The sequence below is a fragment of the Cryptomeria japonica genome, chromosome 11, assembly GCF_030272615.1.
Source record: "Cryptomeria japonica chromosome 11, Sugi_1.0, whole genome shotgun sequence".
NCBI lineage: Eukaryota > Viridiplantae > Streptophyta > Pinopsida > Cupressales > Cupressaceae > Cryptomeria > Cryptomeria japonica.
The window spans coordinates 726,849,919-726,871,927 of record NC_081415.1 but is presented as its reverse complement, the minus strand read 5'-3'; the positions used below and the strand labels follow the sequence as shown (position 1 = coordinate 726,871,927).

Here is a 22,009-nt window from a genome sequence, read left to right as displayed (position 1 = left end):
TTATATATTGATTTAAAAAAATAGATCTTGTATGCAGTTTCTGGATTTTGATTGTGTGAGAATTTTTAACCATCAACGTTTCGAATCACACTCCGTGATTTATCATCAGGATGGAAGAGAGAAGGACGACGATGATGAATAACTGAGTGTGATTCAAAATGTTGATGGTTAAAAATTTCTCACACAATCAAATCTACAAACTGCATACACAATCTATTTTTTTAAATCAATATATAATCGATGAAAAGCTTATAAAAAAATTGTAAAATGTGATGCGTGGTCATCAGAAAGTTAACATAAATTACCATAAATAGTCATTTCCTCGAACGTGTCAAAATATTTCCATTTGAATATATTTGCAGGTTTCTGTCCATGAAATCTAGAAAGCAACGAAAGCCCCCAAATAATATATTGTTGTTGCCTTTGGAAGAAATACACTATTAGTGCGTATAAGTCAACAAGTACAGTTGTGTGAGACAAAAACAATAGAAAATAAGACAATTGATGTGGATTCTTCATTATCAATACAAGTCAATGCAAGCTTCCATTCACCTACCACGCTTTCATGGCAAGCTGTCTTCTGAAAAGGATTCAACTTTAACTACCTCTAAAAAAAGGCTTTCAAATATGACGATCAAAACACAGTCCAGATGAATCAAGACACACTTCTTAGCAATCTTCTTAGATTATATAAATCACTACCAAATTGCACATTGATCATATGACGGTAAAGGCAGTACGAGTGAGATGTGATAAATGCATGTTTAGCACGATTGGTTTTGAAAGAAAAAAAAATCAATCCTGACTGTAACTCTCATGTAGTTACATGTCCAGAAGCCAGTCATGCAATTTATTATATAAATATATTTCACAAAGCCCGCGGCTATTAGATAAAGTCGATTTTCCTGGTAATGCAATCCAGCTAAGAGGTTTGATTCATGTTGGTGTCAAAATGAGGCCCACTTGAACAAGGTAGAACTTCATCTTGTACTATATAAAGAGGAAGCTGACGTTCCATTCATCATGGCTTCCAGCCTAACAATGGAGCAGAATTCCTCAATGGCATTCCTCATTCTCTCATTGTTTTGTCTGTTGGCCTCTGTAGCTCAAGCAAACTATTATTACAAATCCCCTCCTCCTCCATATTTATATAAGTCTCCTCCTCCACCATCTCCTTCTCCACCACCTCCCTATTATTACAAATCTCCTCCACCTCCCTCTCCTTCTCCACCACCACCTTTTTCATCTCCTCCTCCTCTATATCATTATAATTCCCCTCCACCACCATCTCCTTCTCCACCACCTCCCTATCGCTATAAATCTCCTCCTCCTCCCTCTCCTTCTCCCCCTCCACCATATCACTATTCTTCTCCACCACCACCTTCTCCATCCCCTCCACCTCCATATCACTACAAGTCTCCTCCACCACCGTCTCCTTCTCCACCACCTCCTTCTGCATCCCCTCCCCCTTCTTATCAGTACAAGTCTCCCCCACCACCATCTCCTTCTCCACCACCTCCCTACCATTATAAATCTCCTCCCCCACCCTCTCCATCTCCCCCACCCCCTTATCAGTACAAATCTCCCCCACCACCATCTCCTTCTCCCCCACCTCCGTACCACTATAAATCTCCTCCTCCCCCTTCCCCATCTCCGCCACCCCCATATCACTACAAGTCTCCCCCACCACCATCTCCATCTCCTCCACCTCCCTACCACTATAAATCTCCTCCTCCCCCTTCTCCATCTCCTCCACCTCCTTATCACTACAAATCTCCCCCACCACCATCTCCTTCTCCCCCACCTCCCTACCACTATAAATCTCCTCCTCCCCCTTCGCCATCTCCCCCACCACCTTCTCCATCCCCTGCCCCTCCATATCACTACAAATCTCCCCCACCACCTTCTCCATCCCCTCCCCCTCCATATCACTACAAATCTCCCCCACCACCATCTCCATCGCCACCTCCACCATATCTTTATCCATCACCATCACCATATCATTACAAATCTCCTCCACCTCCTGCAAAATCTCCACCACCTCCCCCTCCAGTCTACAAGTACAAATCTCCACCCCCTCCCGTTTACAAGTACACATCGGCCGCTCCTCCTCCCCACGTCTACAAATATAAATCACCCCCTCCCCCAGTGTATAAGTACACTTCTCCTCCTCCACCTCATTATTAAGGAGCTGAGGCATCAATAAGGTAATTAGCATTTCTTATTTTCTTTGAAAGTTGTTTATAATCTGGCTATAAGAATTGGTTGCAAACACTGGCAACTGTAATTCACAGTTTACGCATTTTAGACTGAAAGGCCTTTCAGCAATGCCATTTATTAACTAATATGTTTTTTGATTTGGGTTTGTGACACAATTGCAGGTACAATATGTCATTTGCTTGCTTCAAAACGAGGTAGGCAGATGCGGTACCTACTTATTTACTTATATATTTGCAATGAGCTTCTGGAAGTTGTTGAATTCAACGATCAAAAGTTCAGAGCTTCAATTTCGAGGTTGTTTCCAAGTTGGATTATCTGAAAGATTCAATTCAACATGAAAGAGAAATCAGTACTGAGAAAGTGTCAGAGCCAGGGGAACAATAAATCCGCCTCAGTTCATTGGATTGCTTAGTAATGTGATGGTTATCTGCCTAATGAGGCTCTGATGTGTGTGACATTTTCAGAAAATAAAATAAAATGTATTGCATTACCTTGAAAACCATTCGATTTTAACTAACAATAGTTAATGGTGAATGCAGCGATCTACATATAAATAACTACATTTACCTAATAGTGCCTTTTGTTGAATATGCATTTTTTCAAGCTTGTAAAAACAGCCAACACAACAATCTCAGTCGGATTTTCAATTTCACAAAAATGTTAAAATAAAATGTGGTCCTCTCTCTTAGATAGTTCTACATATAAACTCAAAAAGCACACAGGACGCAGGTGATGATGAGGTTTAAAAAGAATGGAAGCACACTACAGTGGTACGGACTGTTTGACCATTAATATCATATTTGTTTTAAGTGATAAAAATCAAAGCCGATAACTCTCATGGAACAACATGTCCTGAAACCAGTCATGCACTTTATTACATAAATATATTTGACAAAGCCGGCGGCTATTATATAAAGTTAATTTTCATGGTAAAGCAATCCAGCTAAGAGGCTTGATTCATGTCAGTGCCAAAATGAGGCCCACTTGAACGAGATAGGCCCTCATCTTGCACTATATAAAGAGGAAGCTGATGTTCCATTCATCATGGCTTCCTTATTCTCTCATTGTTTTGTCTGTTGGCCTCTGTAGCTCAAGCAAATTATTATTAGAAAAATATGTTTCCTCTTCTGTCATTTCCTTCTCCACCACCCATTTATTATTATAAATCTCCTCCACTGCTCTCTCCTTCTCCACTACCACCTTTTTCATCTCCTCTTCCCCATATCATTATAATTCCCCTCCACCACCATCTCCTTCTCCACCACCTCTTTATTGCTATAAATCTCTTCCTCCTCCCTCTCCATCTCCACCTCTATCATATCACTAATCTTCTCCCCCACCACCTTCTCCATCCCCTCCACCTCCATATCACTAAAAGTCTTCTCCGCTATCGTCTCCTTCTCCACCACCTCCTTACCACTATAAATCTCCTTCTCCCCCATCTCGCTCACCCCCTTCACCATATCACTATTCTTCTCCCCCACCGCCTTCTCCATCCCCTCCACCTCCATATCACTATAAATCCCCCCCCTCCACCATCTCTTTCACCACCACCTCCATATCACTACAAATCTCCTCATCTTTCTCACTCACCACCTCCACCATATCACTATTCTTCTCCCCCGCCACCTTCTCCATCCCCTCCCCCAACACCATCTCCTACCATCTCGTTAGCACTATAAATCTCATCCTCCCCCTCTCCATCTCGCCCCCCCCCCATCATCTCCTTCTCCTCCACCTCTCTACCATTATAAATCTCCTCCTCCCCCTTCCTCATCTCCTCCAACTCCTCGTCACTACAAATCTCCCCCACCACCATCTCCTTCTCCCCCACCTCCCTACCACTATAAATCTCCCCCTCCTCCCTCCCCATTATAAGAAAAATAACAAGTGCAAAAAATTGCAGAGAAAAATAATAGCACATAACACACATATTTTATGTGGAAAAACCTGGTAAAAATATACCAGTAAAAAACCACAACCAAGTATCTTTCTTATTGATTCTTAGGAATTTTAAAGAGTTACAACAATCTCAAAATTGTACACAAAAACATGACTTCGAGTAGCCTATAACAATTGAGCTGCAGAATCCTAATTGAAGACAACTTATTAAACATAGTAAGTATGACTCACACAAGATGATAATACAAGATGACTCAACCACATCTAGAAGAGATAATTTTGGACATCACATTCCAAAATTCTCCCACTTGAAGTCAAATTTGAAACTCATGAATAATTCCTCTACTGAAAGATCATTGCCAATGTTGCCAATCATCACATATTCTGCAGACCAAGAGAAGTTTTGCAACAAATGAACTTCTCTCTACCAATAGGTTTCGTCATAATATTTGCAAGGTTTACATCAGTGTGAATCTTGGCCAAAGAAATCTATCCTCTTTCCATTACTTCACAAACAAAGCACGACATTGAATATCAATATGCTTTGTTTTGAAATGGTATGCTGAGTTATGTGTTATGTGTTAAGCATTTTGATTGTCACAATGCAACAGCATGTTATCTTGCTTCACTTGCAATTCACCCAAAAGTCTATGAAGCCAAATTGCCTCCTTGCTAACTTGCGTTGCTGCCATATATTCCGCTTCACTAGTAGACAATGCCACCACTATTTTCAACTTTGACACCCAACTAACATCACCTCTAGCTAAAGAGAAAACATAACTTGTTGTAAACTTTCTCTTATCTCTGTCTCCATCAAAATAAACATCCACATATCCATCAACTTGAAGACTACTCCCATTGTAAAAGATAACAACATCTGAAGTATCTCTCAAATATTTGAGAATCCACTTCATAGTCGTCCAATGATCAATACTAGGATTCACCATGTACCTACTGGCAACTCTTATTGCTTGTGCAATGTTGGGTTTGGTGCACACCATGGCAAACATAAGACTACCAACTGCTGATGAGTATGGTACATGAGACATCTATGTCTTCCTTTCTTCTGTGCTAGGGCACTATTCAGAAGACAATCTAATATGAACAAGAAATGTACTACTAACTAGTTGTACATTTTGCATATTGAAGCATTGCAAAACTTACTCCACATAAGTTTTCTTTGACAACCATAATTTCTTATTATTTCTGTCTCTAAGTATCCTCATTCCAAGAATCCAATTTGCACTGCCTAATTCCTTCATCTCAAACTCCCCAGCAACTGAGTTTTCAAATGGATGATTTTATACATGCTAGGACTTGCTACCAACATATCATTAACAAACAGTATTAGAATAATTAAACTGCCATCATCATACCTTTGAACATAGGTAGAATGATTGACCTCACATCTACTAAAACTCAAACTCATCATGAAGGAATCAAATTGCTTGTACCAACACCTTGGTTCCTGTTTTAAACCATACAACGATCTTCTCAACTTGCAAACAAGATTCTCTTTGCCTCTTTCCTCAAAACCTTCTGGCTATTGCATATAAATCTCCTCAAAGAGATCACCATGCAAGAAGGTTGTTTTAACATCTAACTGTTCTAACTCTAGAAATCAAGACTACGAACAAGAGCTAAAACAATTCTAATTGTATTCAATCATACAACAAGTGAAAAATCTCATCAAAATCAATACTAGATTTCTATGTATACCCCTTGGCCACCAACTGAGCTTTATATCTCTCCAAATTTCCATTTATATCCCTTTTCAACTTGAAGACCCACTTGTTTCCAATATCTTTTCTCCCTTTAGGAAATGACACAAGCTCCCATGTCTTGTTCTTATGAAGAGCTTCCATCTCCTCTTCCATAACAATTCTCCATTTGCTTTCACATTCAGCTTCACAAGCATCCTAATATGAACTACGTTCACCAACATCAGATAGTAATGAATAAGTAGAAATTTTACAAATAAGAGAGTACCTTACAGGTGGTTTGATTACTCTACTGGATCTCCTTAAAAAAAATGATAATTCACCATGTGGCTCAACTAGGTGTTGTTCTTCTGATTGATCTTCAGCTAGTTGCTCTTCATTGAACACATCTAGATTATCATACCTTTTTTCCACCTCTACTAGAATAACTTATGTACCTTGTTGTTCTTCACCTCTTTGCATTGTTTTTTCATTAAAGTGAAAATCTTGACTAACAATAATCTTGTGTGCACTAGGATCCCACAATTTGTACCCCTTTGTACCTTCTACATAGCCAAGAAAAATGTATTTTGTGGACATCTTGTCTAGCTTATTTCTATTCTCTTTTGGAATATGTACATAAGCATCAAAACCAAAAATAGGGAGAAATGAATAATCAACCTGTTTACCTTTCCATATCTCTTCAAGAATTTAATTATCAAGACCAGTAGTGGAAGATCTATTGATCAAGAAACAAGTTGTACTAACAACCTCACCCCAAAATTTTTGCTTTAAACCAACAGTGCTCAACATACATCTGGCTCACTCCATATTTATACGGTTCATGCATTCAACAACACCATTTTGTTGTGGTGTCCTCACAACCATCAATTTCCTTGCAATACCATTTTCACTACAAAATTGGGGGTTAGTGCAGGATCAAGGGGGGCCAAAAAGTGGTGATGTGAAAAAAATAGCCGTCCTCACTCGCCTAAAAACGCAAAAATCCATGTTGACTTTTTGCTTGGCCTAGGTGTCAGTACACCTTGGCCTAGTAATTACGTATGCAAATCGGATATCTAATTTTTATTTGTAATTTTAATTTAAAAATATATTATATGTTACATATTATATAATATATAATCTATTATTATATTATATAATATATATAATGTAATAATATATTATATAATATATTATTACATTATATATATTATATATAATATAATATAATATTATATTATTATATTATTTATAATATAATATTGTATTATATAATATATTATTATATTATAATATAATATTATATTATATTATATTATATATTATATTATATTATATATAATATTATATAATATAATATTATAATATATTTAATATAATAATATATTATATAATATATTATTATATTATATATGTTATTTAAAAATAATTTAAGTATAAAAATTGGATATCTGATTTTCTAAGACTTTTATATTTCGACAGTGACAGTCCGTGAGTCATTTTTAACTCATGGACTGCACGATTTCATCAAAATCCGATATCTACTCCATCCGATATCCAGTGTTTTGACAAAAAATTGCTAAAAAATAGATTTAGAGGTAAGAATTTTATCGTTTTGAATCATTTTCATTCATTTTTTGTATTTTTTGTTAATTTTTATTTGATTTTTCATTGAAAATATGGTTTTTTCATGAAAAATAGGTTTTTTTAAATCAAATACATAATTATTTAAATTTGTTAACTAAATTTAATTGTTTACATTCAATTAGGTTAAAAATGGGGGATAACAATGAAAACACTGACCAACCACAACTGCAACAACCAAACCCTCATTTGCCAATCCTATATCGAAGGATCCCTCGTCTAAACCCAATGTTTGATCCTCTCACATCGATCATAAAAAGTATGGAAACCATGACTGAGGAGCACGATGCCGCCCTTTTGTGGCGAGATTCTATGAGGGAAAAATATGCAGATGGCTTGTTGTATAAGGATATCAAGGATCTCAAGATATCCAAAGCTGAAATCACCTCATTGTTTGTCAATCCCCATACTGGTCAGCCCGTAGATCCCAAAAAAACAAAAATTTCTATTAAATGGTGCACAAATGATGGGATTGTGAAAAACTTTTGGGATCGTTGGTGGATGGTTTTCGAAAAACCACCCAACAACAATCTTGATATCCCCTTCTATTTCATAAAAAAATTGTATGCTGAGTTTGTTTTACACAAACATGTGAACTACTTTGACATCCAACCTTTCCAGGGTGTAGGTTTAGGTATGTCCCAAAATAGACCTTGGGCAGTCAGAGTAGTCCAGGACCCGTATGTCCCCCCTCCTCCTGTTGATCCCCCACCTGCAGTGCAACATCCTAATATTATTTGTGAGGCAGCTTCACGGACCATATCAGCTATTCACTCTTTGAGTAGCCTTTTGGTTTCTCAGGCTACGTCAGTAGCTCAGCCTACTCTTGATGGTAGCAGTGCATCTGGTGGCGTTGACACGTCATCCTCGGCTCCACACATATGTGTGCCCCATAGTTGTGTCATGTGTGGGCACGTATGCTTGGGTCTAGTTGGACAACCCCTCGATCCTCCTATGGACAGGGCAGATTATGAGGTGCATGAGATGCATGATGTACCAGATGTTATTACACAGACTGGAGGATACCCTGGGGAGTCCTCACATGCTAGAGGCGAGCAGGCACCATCATCATACATTGATGATGTAGTGGTAAGATTTGTATTTTCATAGTTCATGTTATATTTTAATTAAATATTTATAAATTAGATAATATTAAGTACTAATTTTTATTTACATAGTCTATTTAACAGTTGATGACCGAGGATGAGTTGAGACAGATTTAGGAGGGCACCTTATCGGCCATTTCATTTGGCCTTGATAGCTTGACAGTTATTTATTATTGCACCTAGTCGTTTGTATTTTATTGTACATACATGTTCATCATTTCTATTGGTATTAATTAGATTATGTAGTAACTTGCATGTATATCTTATTTTACTCTTGTAGGGCACAAGCAACACAAGTGCGGGGCAGTGTGATTTAGGATCTGGTAGTGCAGTTGGAGACAAGGGAAAGGTATTTGAATGCAAATATGATTGAATGAATAGTTTAAATAACTTATATTGATTATACATGTCTAGACATAGATTGATAGTTTCATATACTTGTTGTGTATATATACAGAGAATTCTTGGCTTCACATCCTTGATGACTACACCCAGTATACCTGAAGAAGAAGAAGAGATGCCTCGAGTAGATGTGTGTTTATTTTATTTTTTGATTAGTAGATATAATTTGTTATTATCAGTGACAATTATATGCTAACTTGTATCAATGTCATGTTTCTGAACATATGTAGGTTGTGTATGAAAATATTCAAAACATACCTCCTCTACCGAAGACATACATCAAGAGTCTTGCAAAGCTAAAGAGAAAATGTGGAGATGAGGTAAACATGAATAGTTCAATTATAGTTCATTTTTATGTTAACTTTTCGAGTGTGAATTATATAATATAACTAATATTAATCGTGGTTTGTTTTTCTTGTGCAACATCATTCAGAGCCGAGCAGTGCGGCGAAGAGGATTGATTTTGATGATCCATCAATAGCTTAGGATGTTATCGATAGTTTTGGGATGCTTACATGTCTAGTTGGCATGTATATTTTGTATATGGACATACATTCACGTATTTAGACATACATTTTGTTTCAGTTGGCGTTTATGCCATATTTGTGTATGGACATACATTTGTAATCATTTGACATTTTTATATATGCAGAAGTTGATATTCGATCATATAAATTGTTTCTCATCTATGCGTGGTGTTATCATGGAAATCTTTAATCTTCATTCCAATAATTAACAATGGTTAATAATGGCTATTTAATGAACAATATAATTCATTTAATGAACAATACAATACAATTCATGAACAATACAATTCATTTAATGAACAATACAATACAATTAATTTAATGAACAATACTTGATAAAATTCATTATTACCCTATGCATGGTCCTATTTTCCCCCCCCACTCGATCGAATGCTCGAGGTCATACCCTACCGACATCGTCCCTTCAGCACCCTAAGTGCTCAAAATTATCAAACTTTGACAGGCCCTAACTCGGAATCCATGGCACCTGCGAATGATCTGTTTGAACCTACGTGGCCATGAGAGGGGTCCCTACAAAAGCCTATCTCGGTTTTTCAAGTTTCCCTACGGTTTTATTAGGGCAGGGATTTTTCGGTTGGCGAAAAAATCATCAATCTCACTCAATGGAATGTTGTCGCGTGGCCAATTTCTCGTTCTGCTCGTCGCGATGATGAACCGTCGGCTCCGACATGTCCAGTTAGGCATTATTACCCTACGCATGCTCCTATTTTGCCCCTCCACTTGATTGAACGCTCGGGGTCATACCCTACTGGCGTCGTCCCTTGAGTGCCCTACATGCTCAAAATTTTCAAACTTTGACGAGCCCTAACTCAGAATCCGTGGCACCTGCGAATGATCCATTTGAACCTATGGGGCCATGAGAGGAGTCCCTACAAAAGCCTATCTCGGTTTTGCAGGTTGCCCTACAGTTTTATTAGGGCAGCAATTTTTTGGTTGGCGAAAAAATCGTCAGTCTCACTCAATGGAATGTTGTCGCGTGGCCGATTTCTCGTTCTTCTCATCGTGATGATGAACCGTCAGCTCTAACATGTCCAGTTAGGCATTATTACCCTACGCATGCTCCTATTTTCCCCCCCACTCGATCGAATGCTCGGGGTCATACTACTGTCAAAAGCATCAAAGATGCTACTATTAGAGAATACCATGCTCCATTATGGAGAGAATATTAGGTGCATCTGATGTCAGCATCTGAAAATGGAACAATGTTATTCAATTGCCAAAATATAACTGACTTTATTTTATAAACCATTAATGAATAAAAATAGACAAGGTTACCTGAGTGAAAGTTCGATGACCACCTTGACTAGTAGGTGTTGATGTTGAAGGCCCAACATTAACCTATTCAACATCTAATATGAGTTATAAGATTACCACTCACATAAGGTTAAACTACTCACATGTATTATATTTATAATTTCTTTACTAGTTGCAAACTTGTGGATTTGACATCATCGTGCAATCAAAAGGCAGTGGGCCACTAGACTAAGGGTGAACACTCTGACCTTGAAAATTTATTATAATCACTCTAGTAAGTTAGTTGATATTAGATTTTAAAATAAAATCATTCTAGTAATTTACTTAATATTATGTTTCAAATTAAATTTAATAAATTGAATTTGAACTTGTTCAAATTTACCTGACTATCAATGTCAAATGTTTGATTCAATAGATCATCTGTCATGACAATTTGATCCACTACAGATGTGTCCTGGCCACATGCATTTGAATCATCTTCATGATAATAAACACAACAAGACCCACACTTTAATCTCATTAATGCACAAAGGAATATGTACCATCACCAAGAGAGGGTCTTGTCAATGACGAATGATCTAGCATGAACCTGTATTTTTAAGAATTGTTAGTCTACACATAAAATGCATGGATGAACATAAAGGATTTATGATAATCACTTCAACTGAAATGCATGATAATAAATGAAAAGGTGGGATTATATACCATAAAAAATACGCCCCTTCCAATTATATTGAGTGTACTCGCTATGTGCATGCAAAAACTGTGTTGCCAAAAAAAAAGGTTCATCAATAGACCTGCATTTTGAACACATCCTTAATATATACATAACAAACTTGAACATTAAGGTTTAATGATCATTGTTTGAAATGAAATGCATGATAAAAAAATAAGGCACCATTAAAGACCTACTACTCAAGTGTGCCTAAAGGGTCATCTCTTTGTTTAAGAGTATCCAGTATTGCTTCATGATCAGCAGTAGTCACTATCCATAGCTCTTTGGTCTTCGGTTTTGCTTGATGCTTCAACAACTTGACATTTGTAGCTATAATAAGGTGTGAATACATTATAATGGTTTTGTGTCTCTCATAGTCTTCAAATGTAGGTATGCCAATCTTTCTAATCATGTATGTTCGCAACCAAGTTCCCACAACAACAACTGAACCTGTAGGATATGTGAACCCATCATCATCTGTCACTGGTTGTGTTAGCTTTTGTTTTCCCTATACACATCGTGCTAACCAATATTCTGATCTCTCTTCATTCCCTTGTGGTGCAACAATTGCAAAAACATGTCCTCATTGTACAAGATCTGATAGATGATCATACTCAAGTGAACTTTCATGTCATTGTTTGACAAGGATATTGTTTGAGATAAAGGAGTTAGATAGTGGGGAACCCATGTATCAACCCACTCACTTGATTCGCACTGATCCCAATCACACCGAACACAACTCTGACAAAAACAAGCCAACGCTCATGTCCAAATGGTCTATGTACTTGCATCTAAGTTGAGAAATGAATGCATTTTTGAAGAATCTTTAATTGTTTGACAATCCAATCTATCTCCCACTGTTCCCTCCTCAACCAACCAAAAGAATATGCTCACTACTGAATCAAGATTACCTCCATGTGATGATGCTGAACTACACCAATCAACAATAGAACGTGCATTAGAGAAATTTGCACCTGAAATCCTCAATTGCTCCTTAACTAGAGCTCTCTTCAAACATGCACCTGCTCCATCATGCACCTGCTCCATCATGCTCTCCCTTCCCATGCCCTGCCTAAAAAAAACACCAAATATGAGGTATACGCCTCTCCACATGCATTCTACTCAACCAATAAAACATGTGGGCATTCTTGAATTGACCCGTATAGTTATCTGACCATATTATATGTCGGTCAATTGCAATATCTTTCTCATGCAAGAACTCAAAGAAATTCTCGAAAGAATGTTGCACATACTCAGACGAGTGTGATCTATCATCACTCATATAAAAATGATACTCCCTGATTATCTTCCTGTCCTCTTCTGTACTATCAGGAGCATGTCTAAATGTAATGTGAACAAAAATAGCAATCTAGACTGAATTGTAGTACTGAGACTATACCTCATTCTGTGGTTGCAATGTATAGTTATTTGCAAAATCAACCACCGATACAATAGTGCCAATCAAGAAAGATTTCTTACACATCAAGAAAGATTTCTTACACATCCTGAACTATTGATCCAACCACTGAGACCTATGGGTGTGCCTTGCATACTTGTAGAAAATATTTTCCTTAAAATCCAAAATAAAATCAGCAATACTCACTTCTCTTGAGACTAATTCGCATCTAGAACCTTCACCTCCACTCTTCAAAGTATATTTCACTATCTCGTATCTTTTTTTCTCAGCATAATTATTTCCAAACTCGTGTTCGCTGCCCTCATGAAAACATGAAACGAACTTTGACAACCCACTGCATTCTGAGCACTTCTCATTCAAACAATCATTTCTATAGAAATGGCAGCCATCATCTCTAGGGCATAAAAATAGATCTTGCAAGTCTCTTGATGATCTCGGAAATAGCATTGCACCACACTCCTACAACATCTCATTAGTATGCATCGTAGAATGAATATGACATAAAAGTTCATGGTACATTGAAAACTCCACATGGTACTTGCAACAACAGGTATTGCGAATCTTAAGAGGAACACAATAAAATGGTTTCAAAGATTCAAAGGCCCTTTGTGATATTTGCAAAGTTGGATGTAATTCACAAAAAATTTTGTACAACATTGTTTGGCTTGATTCCAAGAAATGTTTGGGATGCAGTGTGCAGTCTCGGTTGCCGATTCTTAATTTCAAAACGTCCTTTACATTGGGTGACACTCTAGAATTAGAGTGCCAAAATTGTTGAATCTCTTCCTTCACATTGTCAGTCAACTTTCTATCAACACATGGAAGCCTCCCACCAAGTGCCCATGTATCTTGTTGAAGTGGATTGTCAAGTCTTTGTCTTCGTACAAGTGCTCTATCCAAAGTTTTACGGTTTATGTTAAAATCAACACAAGTTTGTCTCATTTGACGAGCCTTCCTCAATTGATGGCCTACTAAGGAGGTTTTAATCACTCTTCGAGTAGCTCTCTTATCTCTTTCTTTGGTATTCTTTCCAATAAAATTGAGAGCGTCAAATAGATTTTTTGCAATAATAGAATTTCTCTCCGTCTTCTTGTTCATACGAATCTTCAATTTGTTTAGCAATGGTCTCATCTTTATCATCTTTAGCAATTGAACAAAGAGTTGGCATTGCTTGGTCAATGTCTTATTGCTAAAATTTTGGTTGAAAAGTTGTTTAGCCCACAACCGAACGGTTCTTGTTGACCTCTTGCCTTCAAGATTCGCAATAATGTTCTCATCGATTTCAAATAACCATTTTGGGGTTCTTGAAGGTCTTGGATTTGGAATTTGTCTTTCATCCATGAGAGGGTCTTCATTTCTAAAGTAATCAGGTGTTACATATGGTTCACTTGGTTGAGAAATTCCACCTTCAATGTTAAAGTTTCCACATTTTCACCTCCTATGTCAAAATTTTCCACATGTTGAGCATTTTCATTATCACTTGCAACATTTTCAAAATTTTCAATATTTCACTTTCAAAATCTACATTTTCATTTTCAATAACTTGTGGCACATTTTCAAATTCAATTTCCTCTTCAATTGAAGTAACATTAGCAATATTTAACATACCTTATCTTCTCCTCCTATGACATTCTCTATCTCTTTTTGTATACACTTCAATTTGGTCATTTGAAAGTTTTCTTTTGCGTTTAGACTTTCGATGACTACTACTCCCCATTTACCTCCACACATATGCTCCTTCATGATTGACAATGTATGTTTTCACTTTAAGAATCTCCCAAAAGCACAAATTTGTCTCTAGCTATCTGAAAACTCGTGATCCTCAGCAAAAAATAGAATATGCAGACTGTGGGCAGTTGGAATCTACAGAATGGCCCACAAAACCTTTTTTTCTTGGTTTTTTGTACTAAAATCAGATATCCGATAAAATCCGATATCTGATTTTATCGGGTATCCAATTTTAGTACAAAAATTTGTTGTCCCCAAAAAATTTCTTGTTGCTGCCATTTATTAAGTAAAGTGCCACATGGCAGAAATCCGATATCCGATTAAATCGGATATTGGATTTTATTAGTCATATTTTAGAGAGAGAGAGAGAGATATAGAGAGAGTGAGGAGAGGGAGAGAGAGAGAGAGGTCATATGGTGTCTTAAGGGGTTCTATGGTGTCCATAGGAGTCATCTGGTGTCTTAAGAGGTCATAAGGGTTCATGGGACACCATATGACCCCTATGGACACCATATGACCCCTAACGACACCATAGGACCCCTTAAGACACCAAATTGTGTCGTTAGGGGTCATATTGTGTCCTAAGGGGTCGTAAGACACAATATGACCCCTAACAACATGATTTGGTGTCTTAAGGGGTCTTATGGTGTCATTAGGGGTCATATGGTGTCTTGTGACACCATAGGACACCTTAAGAAACCAAATCATGTCGTTAGGGGTCATATTGTGTCTTATGGGGTCGTAGGACACAATACAACCCCTAAGGACATGATTTGGTGTCTTAAGGGGTCCTATGGTGTCGTTAGGGGTCATTTGGTGTCCATAGGGGTCATATGGTGTCCCATTAACCCTTATGACCTCTTAGGACACCATATGACCCCTAATGACACTATATTGGGTCGCTTTGGGTCATATTGTGTCCTAAGGGGTCCTATAGTGTCCCAAGACACCATATGACCCCTAATGACACCATAGGACCCCTTAAGACACTAAATCATGTCGTTAGGGGTCATATTGTGTCTTACAACCCCTTAGGACACAATATGACCCCTAACGACATGATTTGGTGCCTTAAGGGGTCCTATGGTGTCACAAGACACCCTATGACCCCTATGGACACCATATGACCCCTAACGACACCATAGGACCCCTTAAGACACCAAATCATGTCGTTAGGGGTCATATTGTGTCTTACGACCCCTTAGGACACAATATGACCCCTAACGACATGATTTGGTGTCTTAAGGGGTCCTATGGTGTCACAAGACACCATATGACCCCTAATGACACATAGGGGTCATATGGTGTCTTGTGACACCATAGGACCCCTTAAGACACCAAATCATGTCGTTAGGGGTCATATTGTGTCTTACAACCCCTTAGGACACAATATGACCCCTAACGACACAATTTGGTGTCGTAAGGGGTCTTATGGTGTCACAAGACACCATATGACCCCTATGGACACAATATAACCCCTTGTGACACCATAGGACCCCTTAAGACACCAAATCATGTCATTAGGGGTCATATTGTGTCTTATGGGGTCGTAGGACACAATATGACCCCTAACAACATGATTTGGGGTCTTAAGGGGTCATATGGTGTCGTTAGGGGTCATATGGTGTCCCATGAACCCTTATGACATCTTAGGACACCATATGACCCCTAATGACACCATATTGGGTCGCTTTGGGTCATATTGTGTCCTAAGGGGTCCTATGGTGTCCCAAGATACCATATGACCCGTACGGACACCATATGACCCCTAACAACACCATAGGACCCCTTAAGACACCAAATCATGTCGTTAGGGGTCAAATTATGTCCTACAGGGTCGTAGGACATAATTTGACCCCTAACGACATGATTTGGTGTCTTAAGGGGTCCTATGGTGTCCCAAGACAGCATATGACCCCCACGGACACCATATGACCCCTAAAGACACCATAGGACCCCTTAAGACACCAAATCATGTCGTTACGGATCATATTATGTCTTACGGGGTCATAGGACACAATATTGGGACACCATATGACCCCTTAGGACACCATATGACCCCTAACAACATGATTTGGTGTCTTAAGGGGTCCTATGTTGTCCATAGGGGTCTTATGGTGTCTTGGGACACCATACGACCCATTATGACACTGTTATGGACACCATATGACACCTAATGACACCATAGGACCCCTTAAGACACCAAACCATGTCATCAGGAGTTATATGGTAACCTAAGGGGTCATAGGCCACAATATGACCCCTTAGGACACAATATGACCCAAAGCGACCCAATATGGTGTCATTAGGGGTCATATGGTGTCCTAAGAGGTCATAAGGGTTCATGGGACACCATATGACCCCTTAGGACACCATATGACCCCTAACGACATGATTTGGTGTCTTAAGGGGTCCTATGGTGTCCCAAGACACCATATGACCCCTAATGACACCATAGGACCCCTTAAGACACCAAATTGTGTCGTTAGGGGTCATATGGTCTCTCTCTCTCTCTCTCTCTCTCACACACACACACACACACACACACACACACACACACACACTCTCTGTCTCTCTGTCTCTCTCTCTCTCTAAAATATGACTAATAAAATCTGATATCAGATATCGGATTTCTGCCATGTGGCAGTTTACCAGATAAATGGCAGCAACAGGAAATTTTTGGGGGACCACAAATTTTTGTACTAAAATCGGATATCTGATGTTTGTAGTAAAATTTTCAAATTTCAAATTTCGGCTCGGGAATGCTTTGGTATTTGGCTTGGAAGTGACAAGCCTGGAAAGTCAACTAAAAAAACATGTTTTTCAGTATTCCTTGATTTTCCAAACTTTACACTAGTGGCTGATGACATTTTTTGTAGCCAAAATTGATAAAACGAAAAGGGTTTTTTAAGGATGTTCCTAGATTTCCAACAATATAAGGCTTGTCTTATTTCGACTTTAATAAATACTTATTATTTATTTTCTAATTGAATTCTGACAATAGTCTTGATTGATATACTGATTGAAAAATACTCATAACTTTCAAACGGTATAACATTTTTTGAAACCAAAACATGTGTCACATCCTATGCTTCATCTACTATAGGGAAAAATTAAAAAAAATAAAATTTCATAAGGTTTTGACCAAGTTAAGGTGGTCAGACATAGGAGTTTCTAAATTTTTGAAAAGCTGTAGTAAAAAATTCATAAATAATTATTTAATTTATAAAAAATTAAAAACAAATATGCGTCACATCTGGACATGAGTCTAATACTTATATTATAAATATTATAAAAAAATATTAAGATTTGATTGTGATTAGGGTGGTCAGACATACGTCTACTTCTTATTTTTTTCCTGAAATTTTAGTACCAATACATTGAAATTTGAAATTTTCATCAAATAGGATTTTTTTTTTCCAAAAAACAACTACTAGCTTAGAAACTACATTCAATTTTTTATATATTGTCTTCTTACATATTTTAAAAATAATGTTCACAACTTATTCAAATTTTCATGTCAAGTTGCATAACTTTGATTTTCTGAAATTTCATTGCCACTTAAGGGCCTGTTTTGGCACACCATGATCTTGCACATACCCTTGATTAAATTTCGTTGAACAAAACTCACCTCCATTATTAGTTTTCAGAAATTTTATTGTCTCATCCTTGTGATTCTCTACCAAAGCCCTAAACCTCTTGAAACAAGAAAACACTTCAGATTTCTTCTTGAGAAGATAAATCCACACGTTACAGGAATAATCATCTATAAATGAAACAAAATATGATGAACCACCAATAGATGTTATAGGAGATTCCCAAGGATTTGAATGAATTAAATCTAGTTCATCTTTTCTTTTGGTAGTACTTGTAGAAAAACTTAATCTATTTTGTTTCCCAAACAAACAATGTTCACAAGAATTCAAATCTTTAGATTTTGCACCTGGGAGAAGATTTCTATCTAGCAATAACTTGAGACCTCGTTCACTCATATGGCCTAGGCTTTGATGTTAGGTTGATAATGAGTCCATCTCTGCATAAGATACCACAACAACCTCTCCAATGTCAATTTATCCAACCAACCTATAGAGATTGCCACCTTTTTCTCCCTTTAGCACAACCAAAACTCCCTTTGCTACCTTGAGACAACTATTTTCACCACTGAATCGATAACCTTGTTCATCAAACACTCCAAGTGAAAGTAGATTTTTCCTTAACCAAGTACATGCCTAACATGTTGAATAGTTCTAACTACTCCATCAAACATCTTGATTCTTACCTCTCCTTCACTAACAACTTCAAATGCATTGTCATTTGCCATGTAAACCATACCATCAACACAAGACTGATAACTAGAAAAATAGTCTTTGTGCGGTGTCATGTGAAAAGAATTACTAAAGTCAAGAATCCAAACATGAAGTAAAGAGCTTCTTAGATTAGCAGTTAATACCTCTCCATCTTCCAATGGTGTCTGAACTTCAACTGTGTTTGCCTCGAATGCTGGTGTACTAGGATTCTCCTTGGTTGCTTTTGACAACCTGCAATCCTTCTTGACATGCCCATTTTTTCCACAGTTCCAACACTTTACCTTTTTTCGCCCCTTGGATTTGTATCTAATTTTGCCATGCTCAATAATTTCTCTTTCCTAAGTTCTGCCTCCTGCAACAATGACTTCATTAGAAGAAGATCCTTGAGATGTCTTCTACCTTGAATCTTTAGAGTTAAAAGAAGTCACCACATCTTCAAAGATCATCTTCCCACTTGTTGTAGAATTACTGAGAGCCATAACCAACTAATCCCAACTATTTGGCAAGGAGCATAGTAATATTGTTGCCTTATCTTCTTCATCAATGTCACACCTACTGAAGCCAACTTTCTTGTCAGTGTGTTGAACTCATTGAGATGATCTATGACAGATGAATTGTCATGCATCTTCAAATTATACAATTGCCTTCGTGTTTTGTTTGCTAATGACTTCGCCTCATACAACTTTGCAAGCTTATTCCACAAGTCATGAGTAGATTTCTCCTCTACAACATTGAACAAAATTGAATTTTCTAGAGATAACTAGATTTTTTCTCTAGCCATTATATCCATGGTATTCCATTATGACACGCTCATATTTGCAGGTTTTGATGCTACTCCTTTAAGAGCTCCGTCACATCCATCCTTCACTAGCAAAGCTTGAATCTTAAGCATCCATAGAGAAAAATTGCAACCATCAAACTTATGCACCTCAAATATGGTAACAATAGTTCTTGCCATTGCTCACCTCTCAAAATAAACAACTTCTACACAAATAACCTATGCTCTGATACCAATTGTAAGAAAAATAACAAGTTCAAAAAATTACAGAGAAGAACAATAGCACATAACACACAAATTTTACATGGAAAAACCTAGTAAAAATATATCAGTAAAAAACCATAGGTAACTATCTTTCATATTGATTCTCGAAAATTTTATAGAGTTACAACAATCTCAAAACTGTACACCAAAACATGACTTCAAGCAACCTATAACAACCAAGTTGCAAAGTCCTAATTGAAAACAACTTACTAAATATAGTAAGTATGACTCGCACAACTATATGTATAACACATGCTGAAATTAAAAATAATATTTGTTAATTATTATTTATTTTGACATTTGTTATATATATTATAGTTAAATACACATATATATGATCTTTTGGGCTAAATTAAATGAGATATTTTGTAATTATTTAATTTTTGGTAAAAAAATTATTTATCAGTATTTATTTTGATTTTTGTTAAAGATATTAAATATATACTATTATTTAAATTTTTTTATATAAATAGTGTTTTAGTCTAGAGTAGTGATTGCTTATTAGTCAATACACTTTACCAGGTTGAAACTCCCATTGATTTCATCTCATATCAGACGTCACAATGTTTTCCTAACACTGAATTTCGATTGCTACCTCTTGAAGGAACGTGACTTCCTCGACACCCACAATGTACTCACCTTTTTTTTCTTTGAACACTTGCCACGTGGACAGTCATGCAACCAATTCAAAGTGTACGAGCAAAACAGATGCATAAGTCAAATAGTATTGCATGTTATTCTGACTCATAAATGACAGCTTTTGCACGCATTGAATGGATCGAACAAATGACAGCTCTTCCATTTGGGTTGATAATATTTATTAACTTATTTTGTCTGCCCAAACAATCAAGATTTGGAGGAATTAAAGAGTTCAACTTGCACCTCACGTCTGAATACATTTTTATAGTTTTCTATGGACGACGAGCAGCCACAATGGATATTATTTATATAAATAACATTGAAAAGATCAAAGCGATCACGTAAATCACGGAGGAGAGAAATGTATTAGTCTTTTTAGAAGGTCGTTGGATTTGATCTACATTCATACAGACTACCAAAAAGTGGGGATTCTGCTTTCAAAAGACGTTTTCATAATTCTAGGAATGCACATCAATTAACGATTTCAATCATTGGGGGTTAACAAATAAATTGCTAGGCTGTGAGATGCACATACACAATTAAGAAGAATGTTGAGATCACCAAAACAAGTCCAAATTTGGGATTACAGGTTATCTTGGTTCATAATTTCTTCTAGAGTAGAATGGTCTATTCGAAGCATTCATTTTTAAAATGTACTGAGATGTACATTTGATCGTATTTATTGAAATAATGAAGTATGTTGTATTCTAAGTTTTAATTGATTAATAAATACTGACAAAGATGCAATCTGATGCTTGGATAGGCAAAATGATGATGTAATTTACGTTTTCTTATTATGTGAGATTTGTTTGTCATCACCACCATCGTGAAGGATAATGAATGATCATAACTGCCAACCAAAATTTCTAGGAGATCGATATTGTACTAGTATGAGAGACTCGTACCGATATCGATACTGGTATGTTTATTTCTGAAAAAAAAGAGATTGGGGTTCTTGGAGATGCCACTTCTTATTATAAAATTTAATAATTTATTAATTTGCATAGTTGTAGAGAGATGGGTATAATTTAATAAGCTATTAGATATCCCTAATTGCATGAAAAAATATAGTTGTTAGGTGAAATAAGCTTGCACTATGGAAATGGTGGGAAATAAAATTGTGCAATAGACAAATATGGATGAAAATGATATCACGTGCCATAATTTAGGTTTTTTTCTTCTATTTTTTGTTTTAGGCAAAATTTTCTTGGATTTCAAGATGTTTCCAGTACAAGAAACATGGTCTAGCCCACAAGATGTGTGTACGAGAGTTGGAGATACATCATCTCTCTACAACTATGCTACCAACCCATGGTCTATTATCATATGTCCATTATGGCTCAAATATGATATTGTTGGAATGATTTAGGTTACCCCTTGCT

The 22,009-nt window shown here is 36.9% G+C and overlaps 1 protein-coding gene across 1 annotated transcript in view; it reads left to right on the top strand.

Annotated features, from left to right (window-relative positions):
• The first annotated feature begins 1,008 nt into the window (after nucleotides 1–1,008).
• LOC131041223 (uncharacterized) overlaps nucleotides 1,009–22,009 on the top strand; it is a 118,524-nt gene continuing 97,523 nt past the window's right edge. The window contains 2 exon segments of the mRNA XM_059214835.1: nucleotides 1,009–2,185; nucleotides 8,752–8,760. Of these exon segments, the coding sequence (XP_059070818.1) occupies nucleotides 1,024–2,185; nucleotides 8,752–8,760 (1,171 nt within the window). The 5' untranslated portion in view covers nucleotides 1,009–1,023.